Genomic DNA, 21,605 nt, shown 5'->3' with positions numbered 1-21,605 from the left:
AAGAATATAATAATCTAAATCATGATATAAAATCCGAAAAATGTATTAAATTTAAACGATTACTAATTAATGATATCAATCAAATTTATTGAGTAACAAGTAGAATGCAATCAGCCATTCTTACTCTTATTTATTTGGGTATCATATATTTAATTGTATTTGTGGTTTTTTTTTTTTTTTTGTAATCTGATCAATTTTAAATTTCAGTGAGCACGAAAAATTTATGGTTGCAAATTAATGACATCAATTTCCTCAAAGTGCACGAATACTAATTTTTATGTACTCAAGCCAAGATATGAGTGCTGTTTTTTACCTGGTTGGTCTGTTGCCAAGTATTATCAATTAATGAACCCAAAAACGGATCGTATGATCCCTTTGGTTAATATTGGAATGTAATGTGGTTTTTTTTTTTGTGTATCTGTGTTCTGTATTCGTCTTGATGTGTTAATTGAATTTCAAAATTTGTAATAATTATTTAACAAAAATTTGATCATTAAATAACAGTTTTTTAAATTACTAATTTAAATAATTGACGACTTGAGAGATAATTTTGAAGTAAACGGCCCAGGGACCCGATTGATTTTGACATTCCTCCAATGGAGAAATTAAGAAATTGATAATTAATTCTCCATGCATAAATTAATTCTTTCTCTCCGTACACACAACTCCGAAACGTATTTTTCCCTCATAGCTCAAAACAGGCGTTACATATCATAACAAAATTATAGAAAATAATCCTTTCCTTCTAATCTTCCAGTATAATAAAGAAATAAAATCATGCTTAACTAACTCTCTTCTCTTCGTGCTCAATCTGGTCAATACGCGAAGCACGAGAAGAGATCACCAGAGGGCGCCCATCTACGGTCAAGTCATCAGGCTCGATTCGCGGTTGGCTGACTCTTCGGCCAGTTGTGATGGCCACTAGGGACGGCTCCCCCTCCGTTGGGGCGTTACCTATGTCTCTCTCTGCGTTGCTTTTTTTTATCTTTTTACTATTATTTTGTATTTTCTTTCATCGTGTTTTTTTTCCCCATTATATTGCTTAGTTTTCTTTTTTCTTCTCTCGCTCCCTCCCTTCGTGTTGTTTTTTTTTTTGTCTATATGTGTCTCTAATTTCTTCCTTCTCCCACAAAGGAGAAAAGAAAAAAAGAAGTAACGAATCCATCAGACCAAATGCTTTTTGAGAGAGGAGAAGAAAAGAAACACCGGTAGTCCAGTTGTAATGAAGCATGATCACCACCAGTTGGGGGCCCTAATGCGTGTACGGTAGTTAGTTTGGCAGTCGGTGTGTGTGAGTGAGTTGAGTGATGTCACAGCACGCCCTTTTTTTGTTTCAATCCGTGGTGAGGTGCGGTTGAAAGATACCAACGTGTTCCGTTTTTTCCCACACGCACAGCTGTTGCATGTTCGAGAAATTTACAAATTTTGTGGAATTTGTGACGTGCCTTCGGATATTATAGTTGGAAAAAAAAAAAAAAATTGAATGTGAATGACTATCAACTCGTTGGACATACAACGGATATGACTGTTACGATGTCCGCAGACACTATCAATGGAAGAACGTCCGCGGAGCCGACGGAGGAGCTCGTGGAGCAACCGACTGATCTCAGCACCAAGAAGAAGTCCGAAACGGAATCCGGTTCCGATAACAGCCCGCGGTCTTCCCCGTCGACCCTGGCAGACGTCCGCGATTCGAACCCGGCTCCTACCTCGGGACCGTCGTTCCTGATCAAGAATCTGATCGACCATCACAATAGCCACCATCATCAGCAGAGCCACCAGGACTTTGCGGGTTTGATCCCGTCCACGTTCCACAGGTACCGCCCGTCTTTCGTGCCGTCGCCGAATCCGTATTTCTTGCCGCATTTTGCCGCGAACATTCCTTCCGGGAAGTTTTGTTTCGATCAGGATGGGTCGAATAGGAGGATGGACAGCGACAGTGAAGAGAGTGAGGGCAGGAGACCGTCGCCGGTGCAGTACCAGAGGACTCTCCCTCAGGAACTTGCGGACTACAAGCAGATCTGTGATTCGAGAGACGTTCTCAAGACTAGACCGAACGATGCTGAGACAGTGTCTTCGTCTTCCAAGGATCGTATATCCTACACTGCGGTTATCGATTCCGACACGGACAGTATCAGCAATCATGGTAAGACACCTTCAATTCTTATACAGTGGTTCCCAAAATTTCATGTTTCCAGTATGGGCATGCGCATGGGAGTTTGAGTACCCAGGTTGAGATATCTCGCACATTGAGTGGGTATGAGCACCACAGGTTCGGAAACAATGTTCTTTTCCCTATAGCCAGGCCCAAAGTGACATTTGCATATCGTAACTTCTCGGTACCGCAGATAACCCGCGTAACTGTTTACATCCTCCAAGAGGACAGAGCTAGAGTCGTGGTTGGCCTGTGGTACCGCGGACCTTGTAGACTTACTAATCGAACGACGACTCAGTTCATATTCCGAGGAATGTTTTACTGATAGGTCGTCACCGGATTGTGCAATAACACATCCAGGGGGGTCTCATAGGTGACCCTGCAGGCCCCGTAACCCCATGTCCCCCGTCAGCTCCAGGACCTTGTATAGACCAGACAAAACATTCTGAAAACGATAAGTAAATTTAGTTCTTGAACTTATTCTCATCAATAATTGCTCTTCCAACAACTCGCTTCACTCCTCACTTCTTTCGAAATCCCAAGCTGCGGTCTCCAGCCCTTATGTGCCACTGGGCACTCGTGCAATATTTCTCCCTGGTTCAGCTATCAATTTTACCCAAATGGCTTGTAAGTTATATCGACTTGGTAGCTGTCTTCATAGGGAGAACGACGCGAGTGATTTGATACTTGCGAGCACGGGGCAAGGGGCCCACTACTATTAATTTTTGATAATTTTTCCGACACAGCCCTGCCTCTTTTCAGGTAACGGAAGTAAGTTGCTTTGCATCAGTCCGGGGTTGTGAGCGGTTCTATCTATCTATCTATCCACCAATGCAGAAGGTAACAAATGGAATTTACGTAATGCATTTTCTGTATGAGCAACGTATCATCAAAACCAGAGCATGGTCTAGGCCAGTGGTTCTCAACCTTCGGAAGCCGGGTCTCGGTTGAATTCTTTATTTCAGTGGAGATGGCCCGCTTATATATAAACACGACTATTAGTAGTGTTTATGTATAAGCGAGCCATCTCCACCGAAATAAATGGGAGGGAAATGAAACTATGAATCACTCGCGGCCAGGTTTGATTGATATCAGGGCCCGGTACCTTGCCGTGGCCCGGCGGTTGAGAAACACTGCTCTAGATAGGGCCGCAACTAGATGTTTGTCCAGCAGGTGCAAACACGCATTTTGGTACCCCCCCCCCCCCTTTAATGTTGAAGGAGAAGTTAAAGGGTGAAGTTCGTGCCCTCTCTATAGTCCGGCGCACCAGATCCTCCTGACCCTCCCTAGTTGCGGCCTTGACTGTGCGACTCGTCAGCAGACCTCTCGGGGTGCCTTTATAGTAAAAGCGCCGTATTAGAGGTGAAGGAAAAAATAATTCCAAAAATAATTTGGAAGAAAAACTTTTTCTGTCTGAAAAAAAGAATTGTTTGGAGTGATTCAGGAGAAAACGACAATTTTTTATGTCTTTCACCTAGCTGGCAGCAGCACAACTGCTAGTTTTCAGGGTTTTATTCCACTTTTTTTTTTAATTTTTTTGCGAAGAAATAACCAATTTGTGCAAATTCTTCTCGATCAAGATGATGCAGGGTATATTCATATGCAATTTTTTCCAGAATTTTATTGCTAAATTTTATGTAATGAATCGCACTTTGTCCTGAAAATCATCTCAGCCCCCCCCCCCCTCCCCCGAAAGTTCAATATCAAAGTGTTACCCTCTGCTGAAAGCCCCAAATTTCATGTTCACCATATTCCTGACTCAAAACTTGCTCAATCCTTCAAGTCAGGTCTTAATTCCCTGAAGCAGAAAAAAAGAATTAATTCTACAGTGGGAAAAAGCAACCCTCACATTTATGACACCAGGGTCTGAATGGGTTATAGGTCTCTCTCCTATGATGATGAGGCTTTCGTGTCATGCCCAGATAGGCCCATGGGTTCTTTTAGATGGTCTAGATCAGTGTTTCTCAACCGCCGGGGCCTGAAATCAGTCGAACCGGGCCGTGAATCGTTCACCGCTTTATTTTTCCCCATCTATTTTTCATTAGGCGTGAGTATGACCGGGCCGTATACTCACGTAAAAGAAATCAACCGGGCCGCGGGCTGCCAAAGTTGAGAACCACTGGTCTAGATCCTATGGGAAGCCCTGCTGGATTCTGAAAGTAGTTCATATTCCCATATCCTCCCCCCCCTCCACCACCATATCCCACTTTAATATAGTTTTTATATACTCCCCCTTAGCCACCTGTCATGGCTCCCCTTTCACGTGAATCTCATCTGCGGCCCCCCCCCACAAAGAATATCCCAGAAAAGGACCGCAAGGAAGCCACATCGTCACTGGTCGAGAATCCCCGAGATATGATTTCTCCGAGAAAAAGAAAATGTAAAATTATAGTTTAAGTGAAAATGTAATATTTGCTGGAGACCAGGTGTATTATTCTGTAACATCATAACAAAGTAATTAACCTGGAATCCGGAAAAAGTTTGTGGCCGTGTTTGTAACACGTTACTTACAACAACTGACCGGTGACATTAAAATTAGCTTGAATCAACTCTGATTCTGATCTTCGGCTGTACAGTAGGCCCATGTAATGAGTGACAAATGAGGAAATGCTAATTTTATGGTTGGATCCACTTCTCCAAAATATTCGTTGATCATTAGTACGATATCCGTTGCTAAATCAAAACAAAACAATTACGATAGTACTATATTCTCTTATTTCCATTTTTTTCACCTCGCGAATGCAATTACTCATGGTCCGAAATAATTGTCTTTAATTCAGTCTTTTATGGCAAAAAAACAGAAAAAAAAAGTTGGATGTATCTATACGTCCCACTTGCGATAAATAATTTCGTTGGATTCAACTAAAAAAAAAAAGCAGTGTCATAATCACTTTAATTAGCAATTATGGATTCAGATTCAGTGACAGGGAGAACGAATAATAGCTTTCTTCCTTTTTTTTTCTCGGGTATTAGTTTGGTTTTTGAAGTCGGTGATTCCAACCCATTTTTGGCTGCCGTTCATTTGCGCAACGCTTCGTTTGAAAATTTTTCAAATGTACTTTTCATTGAAGTTTTGGTAAGGGGCCATTCAAGTATTACGTAAGCAGATTTTCAGCCATTTTTGACAACCCCCCCCCCTTGTCAGCAAAACACTGACCCCCCCCCCTCCACCCCTGTCAGCAAAATTTCGTCAGCAGCTTAGAATATTTCATATCTTCAAAAAGGGGTGGTTGATGACATAAGCAACCTTCAAACCCCCCTCCCCCCCCTGTCATCAAAAGTCAGCAAATCCGAAACCCCCTCCTCCCCCTCGATGCTGACGTAATACTTGAATGACCCCTAAGAAATGAGCATTTTTGGGGAACTAAAAGGTCGAATGAATGGCATAGTGTTTTTTTAAAAAAATTTGTTTACAATGAAATTTAAGTTTTTTTTATGATTTTTCAAAAATGAAATTTTCAAAAATTTTATTCCGATTTTCCATCTGAATTTTTTTTCTTGACCATGAACAGAAATAAATTTTTAAAAAGTGGGGGAAAAAGTAATTTTTCCAACAATTTTTTTTTTCTTCCTAGAATTTCAATAATTAATTATTTTGATTAAACTAAGATAATCAATTTGCATTAATTAGAAAGTTAATTAATTGGAATTTTACGTTAATTACGAAGAAAACATTGCTAAATTGATGCCGAATTTTTTGAAAATTCGGAAATATGTTACTTAAGTTGACAGTCATCACACATAAAAAAAAAATTGTGCGATTTGGTCGCGAATTGTAAGAGCAGTCAAAAATGGGAGTCTAAAATGCTATTATTCAACAGTGATTGATTCCCTGGGTAGTAGGCAGAGCTGAAAGGCTATAGAGTCCCTGCAGAGGCTTACGCAGGGACGAGCCTAACAGATTTGGGCTCCCCTAAAGTGATAAAAAATTTTAAAAATATTTAAAAAAAAAGTATTGAATTTTTACCCTTCCTGCTGAAAAGTATAAGAAATCACTAAACCGTTTGTAAAATGTCTTTTTTTTTACAATAAAGAAGCAATTCTGAATATTTGCAGCTGGTGCAAAGGAAGGGTATACTGCGGACTGCGGAGAAAATGTTCAATTCAGAAATTAACTCTACAAAGTATCTGGACTTGCCAATGCTAAAATAAGAGGCTTTCCAGAAGCCGAGATATCTCGTTAATGCCGCTTAGAGGGTTTTAAAAGAAGGTTAGAAGCATTTATATGCTTTTTTAACCTCTGTTTCACTTTGGAGTGCTACTTTTTGAAAATCAGTGACAAACTTTCCTAAGATTCCCTGTACCTCCGTTCTTTTCCCTCTTCAATATACAAGTATCCCCCCCTCCCACCAAAAGGATGATCCTGCGTACGCCCCTGATGTCCAGCTAGAGACTCGAACCTTTTTTCGGAGGCCGCTGTGGTATTTATTGTACCATAGCTTTAACTGGTTCATAAATATCTAAATCATATGGTATTGGCAGGTTGTAGGCTTTTTTTCGTTCAAGCTAGTACGACTCTGGTCCTAGCGCCATGGTCAATTTACTACTATGAGTTGTGACGGATGTGTGATTGTGTGTACTGGTCATAGGCTATCGATCGTAAAAAGTTATCCGGACCTTTCAAATCAGACATACACTTTAGTACCTCAGATGCAGATTAATTTTTGCCTGAACGTTATCGTATCATGAAAGATCTCGATCAAACTTTCCTAATTAAAGAATAAAATTCATGCTGTATGAGCAAAATGATTAAATCTTACTCATCTTATGAAGATAGAAACTCCTTCTGTATATAAACAAGAACGTTATCGATAATCGAATGGCTATATCTATTCTATAGCTGATAATCTTTAATTCAATTGCTTGCACTTGGAGCACGTCGATGCTCCAAGAGGTCTTCAACTGAACGAGCTAATTAAACTGCATCCAAGGATGAACATTACGTTGATTTGTGTTTGAGCACATGTTAATATTGTCATGTATTTTTCTTTCGATAAAGGCCAGACGCAGTCATTTGCGGCCCCTCTACACTATACTCGTATATATGCATCCTCTCAAACAAGAGATGTGACAGAGCTCTCTCTCCCAGGCATCTTCATCAACGTTGCTCGTTAGCACCACGGTGCTGAATGAAGCCCCCAAAGTGCTCGATGCTCGTGTCCGATTTCGTGCTCACGAGCACTTGATCAACATTCCAATCAAATACCTTGCGCAAATTGCGTTCTAGGATTGAAATCATCCTTATTTCATGCATTCGCATGTCGAACTTGCCACATAGGGTGCTGTTCTTTTCATCATGGATACAGGCAGTGCTCGCGACTAGAAAAAGATTGAAGAACTCTGCTCTAGCCCAGGGGTGGGGGGTTCGGAATCAACTCTGCCTTTATACATCTACCGAAAACCAATTTATGGAAGTCACTAGATGTAAGTTTGTGGTTCCGTTACAATTGCTCTAGAGGGGTTCCCGCACGGAAGGCCTTCTTAAATATGAGCCTATCCGTTAGTGCACGTCCACAGTGAGGAACTTCATGTCAACGAGACCAAAATGCAAAAAAAAAAGTCTAAAAGTCTGTCATACATCATGAAAGTTTATAAATTGAGATGACTAGCACTTCAAGTTGGCCTATGTTAATAAGGGTCTTACAGAATCTTGCTTCGTTCGGTGGATCATACTGTTGTTAAGGACAACCTCCACATGGTGGAAGTTTACAGGACCAGTTTGTGGTTACAGCCATGTCCCCCCACATCCTGTCAGACCAGTCACGACCCGGGCTCTGTCCCTTCCGGGATGTAAGCCTCTTACCCGTGTGGAACCCCCCCCCCCACACACACACATCCTGGGGCAGGGCCCCTAGGCTGAGATCTTTGGTGGGCCCCTAAACTGGACTTTCACTGACCCTTTTCTGATGAGAATTTATAGCATAAAATACTATTAAATGGTGGTAATTTTCCCTGGCCCTTGGGCTGGAACCCTGTCAGCCTACCCTTTTGAGGGACAGCTATAGACTCTATGTATTTTTTATTTCGCTGAACTAAACTATAAATTTTCTTGAGAATTGATATAAGGACCCCGCTGAAAGTCTTGGCTGAGGGGTCGCACCAAAAAAATCCAGAAAAGGTTTTTACCCAAGATCATGGATTTACGTACCATATTATCCATATGTGGTACTTAATGAAAAGGTTTCACACACATTTTTCGTATGGCTCATCTATAAATTGCTAGAATTCAAGTCAAAGCTTCGTTAATGCATGCACAATACGTTATCAATGTATTAAAATCGATTTTTACGGTTCGCCCCATCCTATATTTTACATCCCTGTGCAATCGCACTCTTTGCATCTTCTTTAAGTCCAAGCCGACGATGTTTTACGATGATTTGCACTGACTGTGATCACGTTCCGAAAAAAGACATCAAAAACCTCTTTAATATTACTGTCCGTACGACAGGAAAGTTGTAAAAATTATCACTATTGAAACTGGTCAAATTAGTGAAATAGTAAAAATATAAAAATCTTATACAGTACTTGATCAGTAAATTTCCACTAACATTGTTAAAAAAAGAAGACATAAAACATATATACGGAAACGTGTATTAATTTTACGTCTTTTTGAGTCTATACTTGGAATTTCACAGTGACAATAGCTAATATTAAGTGCAGTAAATGAGAATAGCAGGAAAAGTGACTGTACCAACCTATAATTTTCTAGTTTAGTTCCTTTTCCTACAGAGTTCGCGCAAGTGTTGTTATTAAATTATTTATTTCAAGGTTATCGAGATAACAAAATAAAATTCTCTATTTCGCCATTTATTACTTCCCTATGTTGTGACAAAGTGCGCTACATAACAATTGCTGTTCCCTTCTTTATTTTTTAATACGGGTTTTATCGTAATCTAACTTGCGAGAAAAAACAAAAATCGTTTATTTTAAAATGAAAAATTATACGAGTATTTCCTTATTTCTGAAACGACGGAGATCGATGCGATGAATCATTGCGAGGAATTTCCATACCTCTACATGGTGTAATATGGAAGAATCGATGTTACATGCAGTATGTATTGCAGCCTAGTAATTGAGCATGATGCTCAATTACTAGGCTTTGATGGTATCTCGTCGAAGAATACTAATATGCACGTCACAGCTATTATGGGATATAAGTAGAAAATTCGTTGAATTTCACTGATAATACAGTACCTATTTCTGGATGCCGGTGTCTGCGAAATCGAAATACGTATCGTTTACGATGTCAGTTTTCGTCGTCGTAAAATTTCTATCTCCACAATTCTGGACATCAACAATCACTTTCGGAAATGATGTTTCACTTCGGAACATAGTATAAGAGCTAGGTAAAAAATCCCTTTAGCGAAAATGGGGGAAAAAAGCTTCAGCAAAATGCTACAATGCTAAGGGACCGTTCAAGTATTACGTAAGCAAATTTTTAGCCATTTTTGACCCCCCCCCCCCTCCTTGTCAGCAAAACTCTAGCCTTCCCTCCCCCTTGTCAGCCAAATTTCGTCATCACTGCCCCCTACCTCCTAACGCATATTGGTGGGATCAGAAACGTACGCGGGAGGGGAAGGGGGCATAGCGGGCTCGTGCGTCTCTCCCCCCCCCCAGACGAAAAAAATATATTTTTTAATGCAAAAAACATTTTTTTAAAAATTAAAATTTCGAAAGAAAATACCTTTATATGATATTATAATCGATTTCGGTTAATTTCAATGCTATTTGAAGGGTAAGAACTCGAAATTTTTCTTTAAAAAATTCATTGCGACCCACCCTTTAAGCCATATATATGGTAAACCCTTGACCCGCGGACCAAATGTGGCCCTAAAGGTTATCTGATGTGTCTTGCCCCCCTCAAACCTAATTTTGTAAAAATGAACTAAGCGGCACATTTACAAATCGCTTAAATGACCCGTGGCACAATTCCAGAGCATTTAAGTGGTCCGTGGCGCATTTTCAGATCACTGAGGTAGGCCTCAAAGATCACTTTCACATTCAAAGATCACCTAAGTAACCAGCGACACAGTTGTAGAACACTTAAACGATCCGTGGCACATTTAGAGATCCCTTGAGTGACATGTGGGGCAGTTTTAGAGCACTTAAGCAGCCCGAAAGCATTTCCAGAGCACTTGAAGGATCCGTGAAACATTTAGAGATCATTGAAGTGGCTGTGTAGGCCCTACAGTGTAGGGGACTTATCAATAGGTAGAATGTTATTCAGGTGCCCAATAACTATCGAAAGGTTTTTTTTCCATTTTTGGCGCTCCGAATAAGATGCCATTAAGAATATTTCATACCTTCATAAAGGATGGTGATTGCGTAAGCATCATCCAAACCCTCCCCCTCCCCTCCCCCACCTTGTCATCAAAAGTCAGCAAATAGGAACCTTCCCCCCCCCCCATCGATGCTGACGTAATACCTGAATGACCCCTAATGATTTAAGGTTGGATGTATTTTCGTTTCGCACCTCCGGTACGCATTTTTGCAAAAGTGGCTGCGGCTGCTTTTGCATTCTAAGATTTTGTTTTGCATTTTGCAAAAAATGCGACCGGAGCTTCGGAATTTAAATATTTAGTTTGGTTGCCGTGGTTCCCTAGCAATGCGTTCCAGACATGCTAATGCCTTTGCAATCGTTTGTCGCATCATGGATGCCGCCGATATTATGTACATAATGATTTGTCACTCAATCTTCCCAGTAATTGATGTAAACCCAGGCAGCGTCGGATATTATAGCTAGCTCCTTATAACACCCGTGTTATTCCCGGTGGAGATAAATCACTTTTCTTTCCAAATATTTGTTTCGGCATAACATCCCGAAAATTCGATTTCTCAGTATATTTCGGGCCGAAAAAAATACCATCTCTTAAACGTCGAATTTCTTAAAAGAGAAAATTTTAAAACAAATATGTGGTTGCAAAAAATAGTGAAAACCAATAACTTTAGTAATCGGTGATTTTTCAATAAAATTATTACATAAAAAATGTCTTTATGGGCCGTTCAAGTATTACGTCATCATCGGGGGGGGGGGGGGGGAAGAGGGGGTTTCCGATTTGCTGACTTTTGATGACGGGGGGGGGGCGGTTTGGATAATGCTTACGTCATCAACCACCCTTTATGAAAATATGAGTTAGGATTCAGAGGGGCAGAGCTGATGACGAAATTTTTCTGACAAAGGGGGGGGGGTCAAAAATGGCTAAAAATTTGCTTACGTAATACTTGAGTGGCCCCTTATATGTATAACAAAGATCAGAGGCATACGTGATTGCAGATATTGATGATGCTAATGAATAAAAGGCTAATGTCAGAATGATAAATTACGTTGTCCGAAACATTGATGAGAGATCGAATTCTATTCACTTTCCCGTTCCGATATTTTTGTAGAGAAGAGAAATTCGAATAAATACTAATTCAAATACAGAAACGTTACACTGGGACCCCTGCTGCCACCTATTGAAATAAGAACAAAACTATTTGTTACAAATTCTCCAAGTAAAATTGAGTTGGTTTTACACTGGTGTGCAACATGAAAATAAATAGTACATGGTATGATAACATATATTGTTTATTTCCCTGCTGTATGCCGATGTAAATTTTGTGTACCATATAATACCGGTTGCTGTATTTTTTACGTTTGCCGCAAACTTATTTTGTGGTAAACATAAACACATAGTAACTGGTATTATGTTGGCGCATAAAATGTAAACCAATATGACGCATGAAAATAAAATAAAAAATATGTCGTATCATAACCATGTGATATCAAATTTCGTGCTGCGCACTGGTTTAAAACCAACAACCAATGTTACTTGGAAAATTATAACAATTAGTTTGTTTTTATTTGATAGGTGGCAGCAGCAGGGGTCGCAGCACAATTAATTTTTTTTGCTATGCGTGCCAAAAATGTTTTCATAAATCGGTAATATTGGAGGAAAATTTACTTCGTTTTGCCTAATAAAAACTGTATGGTATCATACCATATATACCAGCAGTTCTCAACCTTTTTTGACTCACTTTTCAGTAAATAATTTCTATGGCGGAGTCCTTTTCAGTATATAATTTCTATGACGGAGCCCTGTTTTACTCGAGGAACCCTTTTTTTGTACATAATTTTTATGGCAGAACCTTGTAGGCCTCTCTTATTTACTTATCTGTCAAATTTACTGATTCATTTTATTTGCCTCGAGTCACCGCGGAGCCCCTGGGAGGTGCACACGGAGTACCGGTTGAAAACCGCCGCTTTTCACAAATTATCCCCCCCACTCCCATTTATGCTGGTCCGTGAAAAAAACTGTTCACACAATCTCACCGGTCCGCAAGTAGAAAAAGGCTGAAGAACTCTGATAGCTGTATAGGCCTACTACATAGCTCTGTAGCTCGGTTTACGGAAAATTCACCGACCAACAATTCGACACGAGTAAATGAGCGAGGGACGACCGAGTGAAGTTAGTCAGTAATTGACACAGTAGTTAGTGAGTGAGTGACAGAGTGGTTAGTGTTGCGGAATGACAGAGTGAGCGACCAGGTGATTAAGTGTTTAACAGCGTGAGCGACCAGGTGATTAAGTGTTTAACAGTGTGAGCGACCAGGTGATTAAGTGTTTAACAGCGTGAGCGACCTAGTGAGTTGATGATAGAGTGAGTAGCCTGGTAAGTGAATGGCAAAGTGAGCTACCTAATGAATTAGTGAGTGACCTAGAAAGTAAGTGAGTTGTAACACCTACTGAGTAGGTGAGTGATCTAGGGAGTAAATGAGCGACCTGGAGATCAAGTGAGTGACCGGCCTACTGAGAGACTGATCGAATGATATTGTGTGAGTCAGTGACTTGGTAAGCGAATGGCTAGCGGCGGGCGCGCCAGGGGCCGTGACTTCTAAAGGGTCCCGAAAAACCCAAACTTCACATTATTTTCTAATTTAAGGGGCCCAATATTTTCTTTTGCGCCCGGGGCCTCAATCGACTTTAATCCGCCACTGCCTAGGGAGTAAGTGAGTGATATAACGAGTGGCCAGTGACGGATTAAAGTCGGTCGCGGCCCCGGGCGCAGAAGAAAATATTGGGGCCCCCTTAAATTAAAAAAAAGTGTGAAGTTTGGGTTTTTCGGGGGCCCCCCGGACGCGCGCCCGGTGTGCCCGCTGTTAAATCCGCCTCTGTGAATGGCTATAGATATAGGTATATATAGTGAGTGAATGATGTGTAATGAACGGCATAGTGAGTGAATTGATGTGTAATGAACGGCATAGTGAGTGAATGATGTGTAATGAACGGCATAGTGAGTGAATGATGTGTAATGAACGGCATAGTGAGTGAATGATGTGTAATGAACGGCATAGTGAGTGATATAATGAGCAACCTAGTGAGTGAGTAACAGAGAGAGAGAGAGAGTGATCCTGTGATTGAGTGATAAAATGAGCTACCTAGTGATTGACTGAGTGACCTGGTGAGTGAGCAAGAGCGAGCTAGCTCGACAGGTCGATTTCGCTCATTCATTGACTCGTCTCGTACTCCCTCATTCATTCTCACTCGTACTCCCTCATTCATTCTCACTCGTACTCCCTCATTCATTCTCACTCGTACTCGCTTATTCATCCACTCACTTGTTCATTTGCTCACTCGATCATTCATTCACTCAAGTCGTCCGTCTCCGTTCACAAGTTATTTCAGCTAGAAAGGGCTCTCCTATATGTTCCACCCTGTATGTATGTTGAAAATCCCGATAAATAGCTGGCTTTTCTGTTCTTATTGTTACTCCAAAACCGAATTTGTATACTAAATGTAGTTCTTTACTGAAAGACATTTTTCTTTTAAATCACGTCAATTCATCTTGCGTGTGATTGGCGGAAAACCAACTAATACGAAACGAAAAGAACATTCAAACGAAATACATTAAGTTTCATTAAAAATGCATTCACTCTTAATGGTAGGCGCCGAAACTCACATTATAGCTTGACGATACATTGAATGTACACAATCCCATTCTTCGATGTTTAATCGGCCGGTGTTTTCCGGGTGAGATCTTCTTATGATCAGTTATAAAGAGGGGAGGGGGGAGTATTCCCATTAAATTAATGGCTGCATAAGATATGTCATTTTTATGTTCGACGCTGAAGCTCCATTAAAACTGAACAATTCATCGAAACATACAAAAATTCGGAGCCTGGTTTTTTCTTACGAAGTTTTCCGGGTGACATCTTGCGGCCAATTACTCGCGAGGTTTTTCCATCCACAAGGAAATTTATTCTTGTTATCGCTTTAATTACGCACGTGCCCGAAATCGAAGTTGGAAACATTGTAGATATAGTGCTGTGAGAAAAGACGCCGAGTTCGTAAAATAAGAGAAAAAATTTGCTTGATGCTTGCAAATTTTCTCTCGAAACATTAGGTCATCCTGAAAGATCTGATCCAAGTGAATCATTGAGCATAGGAAATAAGCTTGGATCTTTTCATCTCTGTTCTTCAAAATATCCTCTACTTTTGTTTTTTAAAAATTTTAGCTGTTCTTCAAAAACTTTCTAAATTCTTCCCTCTGTCGAATTCAGCTGGTTTCTTCTTTTTCTTAATACAGTCGAATTCCGTTATAACAAATTCCAAGAGACTGGAGAAATCACTTCGTTATAAAGGAATTCCAGCTTTTTCTTGCATTGTTCCTATGTAAACTTATCTGGGGGGATTAGGAAGTGTCTGTTAAAACGAGATTTTCGCTATAACGGTATTCGTTAAAACGGGATTCAGCTGTATATATCAACTAATGATTTTCCACGTAAACAATTCCCACGTGATCGAAACAATAGAAAAATTAATAATAATGGTCTGACTGCTTTATTCTATGAGTGGATATTACTAAACAATAAAGCCTGTCTAATGCAATTTGTTTTGTGCGATTAAAATCATTAAATTTTATCACCATTATGTATGTAGAGGCCCTGGTTAAAACTAGGGTTCAAAGGGGCCCCACAATTTGAGAAACGTGAAGAAACACTGCTTTGAAGTGCACAGTTCACGAAAATTTGGTGAAACTCATAAGAGACCAACTGCATGTATCGATTTTGAGTCAGTTAAATGCTTCTGAAATGAAACGAAATGAACTCTGAATGATTGTTATGAATGCAGATATAAACATTCATAAACATCGGAAAAACATCTATCAAAATCGATATATGCAGTTGGCCTCATGAGTTTCGCCAAATTTTCGTGAACTGTACTTCAAAGCGGTGATTCTTCAGCTTTCTCCAATTGGGTGCCCCCTTTGAACCCTAGTTTTAACCAGGGCCTCTACATCCAGAAGGGGGTCATTATTTGCTTCTTATATTGATTTTCTACCATTGTTCATTTCACATGATTTTAACGCATGGCCCCCATGGAATCGCTGCTATTACCCTTTGAGGAGGGCATTTCTACAATATTTAATAAATTGAATATGGGCCTAATGAATGGGAAATGTGTTGAAAAAAAGTTATTAAAAATAGATTCAATAAATATATTGAGATTAAGTTCATTAAATCGTTTGCATAAACTCATAAATAATAATTAATTTCTCAATTAAGAATTTCTTAAAAGTAAACTAAAAACAAGGTGGAAGGTGGCACTTTTTTCCTCGATAGAAAGTTTTCAAAACATCGAGAGACTATTGATACGACCCTTCTCCCCTCTATAGTTCCTTTTGAGGACATTTCTTCAGAAATTAATCGGCGGATATTAATCATAAAATAATCAATCAAAGGCCACGGGAAATCAATGTTAAGACCACCTCAACATGAAACTTTTGTGGATGTAATTCTAAATTAATTTTGATTTATATAATGCATGAAAATAAAGCGCTTGTTTTTTTTTACACAGATGTTATTGGAATCTGTATTGTTTAATTATAATGGAATAATGTCTAAAAATTACCATTTCCGAATAACTGAGTCTTTGTTACTATCTTTAAGGTAGAAATGAATACCCACTGATTAATTTCATATTGATGAATTAAAATTTCATGGGGGGAAAACAGTCATTAAATATTCCCATTCAATAACATTTAAAAGTTTAAATTTCCTTTTAAAAACTCATCGATAAATATATATTTTAATTTAAAAAATATACTGTTTTAAATTTCATAAAAGAATTCGTTAATACTTTATCTGGCATATTTTTAACCCTTTATCTGGCTTATTATAAAAAGTAAAATAAGTAGAAAATGACAAGAAATAGAAATGTAATCATGAATACTGTAATTATTATGTAAATATTTGGTTGGTCATTTTAGTCCTAATAAAAGACGAAAAGTTTTCAAAAACAATTAGTTACGTAACAAATTGCATAACCTGGTACTTTCAACTGTTTGACTAAGTAACAGGTTGAATAATTTTTTATGTACCATATAATTGTTTGAAAAACTATTTTTTTTTTGTTTGCTTCTTATGTGAGTTAAAATGGCGTACCGAATAATTAACATAATAGGTATTTATCATTGTCATTTTTTTAATACTTTTATTTGTTTTGTTTTTTTTAAATCATTTTCTTCTTCTTCTACTTCTCATAATGTACTAGTCAAAGGGTTAAATAAGTGATGGGTAAACTACGGCCCGTCAAAGGTGTTCCGGTAGAAGAAGAGTGTCAATACTCATAGCACAATAAATACCTAGGCCCACCATATTTTCCTCTATAAAAAAATACGGGAGATAGAAAATCGGGATCCATAAGGGGTATCACAAATCATCGCCAAAAAAAAAAGAAAATTGCCAAATCAAGTCATATTGGTGCTTACAGAGAAAACGAAATGGTCAAAGGCAAGTGAAATTGTCACCTATTGCTAAAATTACTGGTGAAAATTATTACACTTATCGCCAATTATTACGGTTTTTGTAATAAAATCGTCAATGGCGGGAAGTAAGGAGCCTCCGCGAGACGTAATGGGTGAAAATTTATAATTCACCCAAACAAAACGTATATGTTTGACAAACATGTGAGATGAATATATGTGAGATGTTTATAGTTGTATAATAATTGACTGTCGTGAAAAACAAAATTTTAATTTTTGATTTCAAAAAGTTTTTTCGAGTAAACCTCATTGAAAATAAAAGAGAAAAACTGAAAGTTTTTTATAAAAAAAAGTGGGAACGCGTCCAAAACTTAAGGAAATGTCCCGTAAAATACGGGTCATGTAGTCACGCTGCACGTACAGGTTTCTGGCCCTCGGATTTGAAAGTTTGCGCACCATTGGGTTAAAGTATACATTTGCAACAGCTGCAAAATAAGGGGAGGATTGGAAAATGTGCTCCATCAAGATATCAGCTTTACAAAATATCTGGGCTTACCTAAAATGAAACAGTTTTCAGAAGGCGAGATATCTCGTCATTGTCAGTGAGACGGTTAAAAATAGTAGCAATGTATTATTTTTATGATCAAGTTTAGGAACTGTACATAAAATGTATCACCAAAAACATTCTAAAATTAGGAACTTCTATTTCATCCAAAGTTTTTCTTTCCCATCTTGTCCGAGCATCCACTAAATGGCCATCAATAGATATATACATTTTAAGCTGGCGGTCATTTTGAAGGACATACAACGCAATCATCATCTCCGAAAATGATTTCATCGCCGGCAGCTAGAAAAAAAAAGAACCATTTGGCCGGAGGCAAGCGATCCAAAATATGTTTATAAACATAACATTTGCCAGTTTATTTTCCCACAGTATAGTGGCCAACCGGCAATTTATCCTCTCTTTTACAACGATGTCATTCCACTTTTTTAACATTGACTGAATCATTCTCTTCTTTTTTTTTTGGGCGCAATTCCTTAAAAAAAATGCATTTCTTGAGAGCCGTGGGAACAACATGACACAACCAATGAATGTTGTGGCTGCTTACCCTAGCTACTACGCCTTGCTACGACAAGCAGAGCGTAACATGGCTCCTGTATCCCTAGTAAACAGTCCAAAAAAGTCTCCATCACCTAAGGCTATGGAGAGAGAGAGGAGAGTCTCTCTCTCTCTCCTTTTGTGTGCGAGCAAAACGAAAAGACATAATTGACTAAGATAGGTACTTGGTTCGTTTCCCTCCAGATTCTCTTAAAAACTTGACCGGTCGATATCTCTCTCTCTCTCTCTCTCTCTCATTTTCCAAAATGTCTCTTGAAGTTATAATATATGATTAATATAATAGCAAAAAGAAAATATTTTTTTTCTGAATTTTATTTCTTACCTCCGTTTTACTTACAAGTCTCGCTTGGATGGTCAAAAAGCTTCTTCATCTTCTTCTTTTCACACGCCTTATTTTCCTTTTTCTTCTGTTGAAATCCTATGGAAGCATCAAACCGAGTAATACACTGGGCATAATGACTTTTTTTTTTCCATGAATTTTACTTTATTTTTATCTTTTTACCATCCATACCCTTAATCTATCCGTTTCCGCAATACTGATTTCTGAAATCTGATAGGCATGGCAATTTTTTTTTTTTACTTCTTTTTATTATTATGAGATATGATGACAAGAGAAGTTGACCATCTAGCTATACGTTACTGTCCGAGCGGTTTGGAATTTTCGTTCTCGATGGCCGCTAAATTGATGGCCATTATGGATGAAGCTACATAAAAGCGGGGTGGTTCGAGCGTAAAGTCCAATCATCGCTGGACACGTCCGTTTCGCTTTCTTTTGATATACATATCAGCGGTTTTTCTTCTTTCTTTTTTTTTTCCAAAGTATTTTACATCTGTTTGACCAACGTTTACGCCTAAAGCTAATGCTAAATTCCCCTAAGGGTCTGTTTTCTTACCAACAGCACATGCTATTTTCGGTCTACATTTTCTGTGTTCGTTATTTCCCACGGTTACCGCGACTAGATATTATCATTTTTGCATATTCTATATATGACATATTTAATAATATATTTTTTTTTTCTGGATCGCAATTGCTGTTGTTTGTGGCGAGATTCAGACGGATGAATCATATGGAATTTTTTTTTTTTTTAAGAATTTCCATGATGACTCATAATTTTTTCATGCTCCTTTTGGGACAAATATCTTTTAATGTCCCATATATATATTTCCCATGACTGACTATTTTCGGTGCCTTTGGAGAGGAAAAATCTGTCGTTTCAGTTCAATGAATAAAAAATTATGGGATCAGTTTCATCCTAAATTTCTCAAGTTTCTGTGAGAAATATGTCTTCCGGAATGATTATTTTTATTTGCATAGTATTGTGGCTTAAATTCAAAATTTCAGGTCGGAAATTGTGGTTTTTTTAAGGTGAGTGAGTCTCTTTCTTAAGATAAGAAAAACAGGAAGCCTCTAAGCGGAATATTCATTTAATGAACAAATAAAAAGCAAGCACTAGATTACTTAAAGCGAAAAAACAAACGTCGGCCTTTTTCCCCTTCCTTCTTAGTAGGACAGTATTTGTTCAAAAAAAGACGGAAAAAGGACACTTGAAGTGTGAACCATAATGTCGATCCAGATTAATTACCGATAATTATTTTTAATTAGTTTTATAACCGATCGTTCAATAAATATCCTCGGTTGTAATCAAAGGATTGTTCCGACGGACGACAAGTAAGAAGGAGAATTTGCATTTTGGTTGTAGATGTAGACATCGTGCTTTATTCCTTGAATGGAAAGTAAAATGGCTTCTCGATAAAATTGATTCGTTGCTTGTGAAATGCGTGGGAAAAAAATTTATCAGTGAATGATCATAGGAAAAAAAAATTATATTTTACTGCATCAAATTGCGTAATCATGAATTACTGTTTTTAAGAATCCAAATTTTTCTATACTGACACTTTTTTTTTTGATAATTTGTTTTGAGTTATGGTTCTTGGTTCGTTACCTTATCGATCAATTCAACTATGTGAAATGTTTTGATGAGGGGGAACATAGGTCGGGACGTAAAGAGGTCCCCTCAGGAGCATCTAAATCCCCCCCGTGATGGTGTTAATAGAATGTTTTCAGGGCCCTTTAGAGAAAAGTTACATCAAAGAACTTTCGGGTGAAATTTTCCAGAAAATTAAGAATAAAATTAAGAGCCCGGATTATATGCATTAGAAATTTGTCGAAACATGTTCTAAATATATGCAAGTATATACTTAAATATGTGTTTGAACTAAAATATGCAAGTATGTACTAAAACATGCAAGTATGTACTAAAACATGCAAGTATGTACTAAAACATGCAAGTATGTACTAAAACATGCAAGTATGTACTAAAACATGCAAGTATGTACTAAAACATGCAAGTATGTACTAAAACATGCAAGTATGTACTAAAACATGCAAGTATGCACTAAAAAACCGCAAAATATGCACTAAAAATTAATCAAAAAGTCACTAAAAATTAATCAAAAAGTTACTAAAAATTAATCAAAAAGTTACTAAAAATTAATCAAAAAGTCACTAAAAATTAATCAAAAAGTCACTAAAAATTAATCAAAAAGTCACTAAAAATTAATCAAAAAGTTACTAAAAATTAATCAAAAAGTCACTAAAAATTCCAAAACATGCATTAAAACTGATACATTAAATAATATACATTAAATAACCCACGAAGAAAAAAAAAGCAAACATCTTTTTAAAATGCATATTTTCTATTTCTTAGTGCATATCTATTTACAAAAAAGCAATTCTCATGCAATTAAGTTTCACGTTTTTTCATGCGGCAATTTTTCCTGGGTAAGCCAGTATCTCTTCACAAGTAAGAAAAAAAAATTGCTCTGAAGATAAATGAAGTAACACCGGTAACAAAACTTATGATTATCGTGTTTTTTTCCCACTAAATCATCAGCAATAGATTGTTTCTCCAAATAATGGATCGAAGTACATTGTGTGGCCATGAAATTGGCTTTTCTCAATATCAAAACTTTTTGAGATATTTTACAAAATTCCATAAAAGAAAAATTCTTTTAGAGGTAAAACTGAACCAAATTGCTAAAAAATATATAGAATAAAATACTGAAGGATGAAATATATTTAAAACAATAAAATTTCAGACTATATTATCAGAATCTTCGACGATTTGGATCCCCTGTCTTGCTATTTTAACGAGCCTCGTTGACCCACCCGTGAGTTTAAGACGTCTCTGCTTATCTCTCTCCATCACTGCTCAAACATATAAACAAGAAAATAGCTTTCTTAAATTCAACTTAACATTACTTCCATTTAATGAATTTATATATATATTTAGTCTTTTAGTCTGCTTAACATACGAATTTTCTCTTTCGAAGAGGGCGATGGGTTTTTCGAATTGATGCAGCTTAGGTTAGGTGTGATGCCGAGTTGCATTGGCTAACGTAGAAACTATTTTTACCAATATAGTTTCAGGTTAACATTCGTATTTCTTGATCTTGGTACTAAAAATGTTCACATTAAATAATTAATATATATATATAATTTATGGAAAGGATGGATTATGTAAATGCCTTGTGTGTATGTGCGTGTGTGGATTTATCAAAAGGATTAAATTGCTCTTAGCAATAT

The 21,605-nt window shown here is 37.8% G+C and overlaps 1 protein-coding gene across 1 annotated transcript in view; it reads left to right on the top strand.

The window, feature by feature from the left end:
* Positions 1–1,272: 1,272 nt before the first annotated feature.
* Positions 1,273–21,605, top strand: part of LOC149086778 (uncharacterized) — a 41,443-nt gene continuing 21,110 nt past the window's right edge. Inside the window, exon 1 of the mRNA XM_089231826.1 lies at positions 1,273–2,146. Within this exon, the coding sequence (XP_089087952.1) occupies positions 1,522–2,146 (625 nt within the window). The 5' untranslated portion in view covers positions 1,273–1,521. The remainder of the gene's footprint in view (positions 2,147–21,605) is intronic.

The sequence above is a fragment of the Pholcus phalangioides genome, unplaced genomic scaffold (assembly GCF_987345545.1).
Source record: "Pholcus phalangioides strain wild (caught in Gottingen) unplaced genomic scaffold, Ppha-v1.0 ptg000004l_1, whole genome shotgun sequence".
In the NCBI taxonomy this organism is placed as follows: Eukaryota; Metazoa; Arthropoda; class Arachnida; order Araneae; family Pholcidae; genus Pholcus; species Pholcus phalangioides.
The sequence above is the reverse complement of the archived record's forward strand: the minus strand, read 5'-3'. Positions and strand labels throughout refer to the sequence as shown.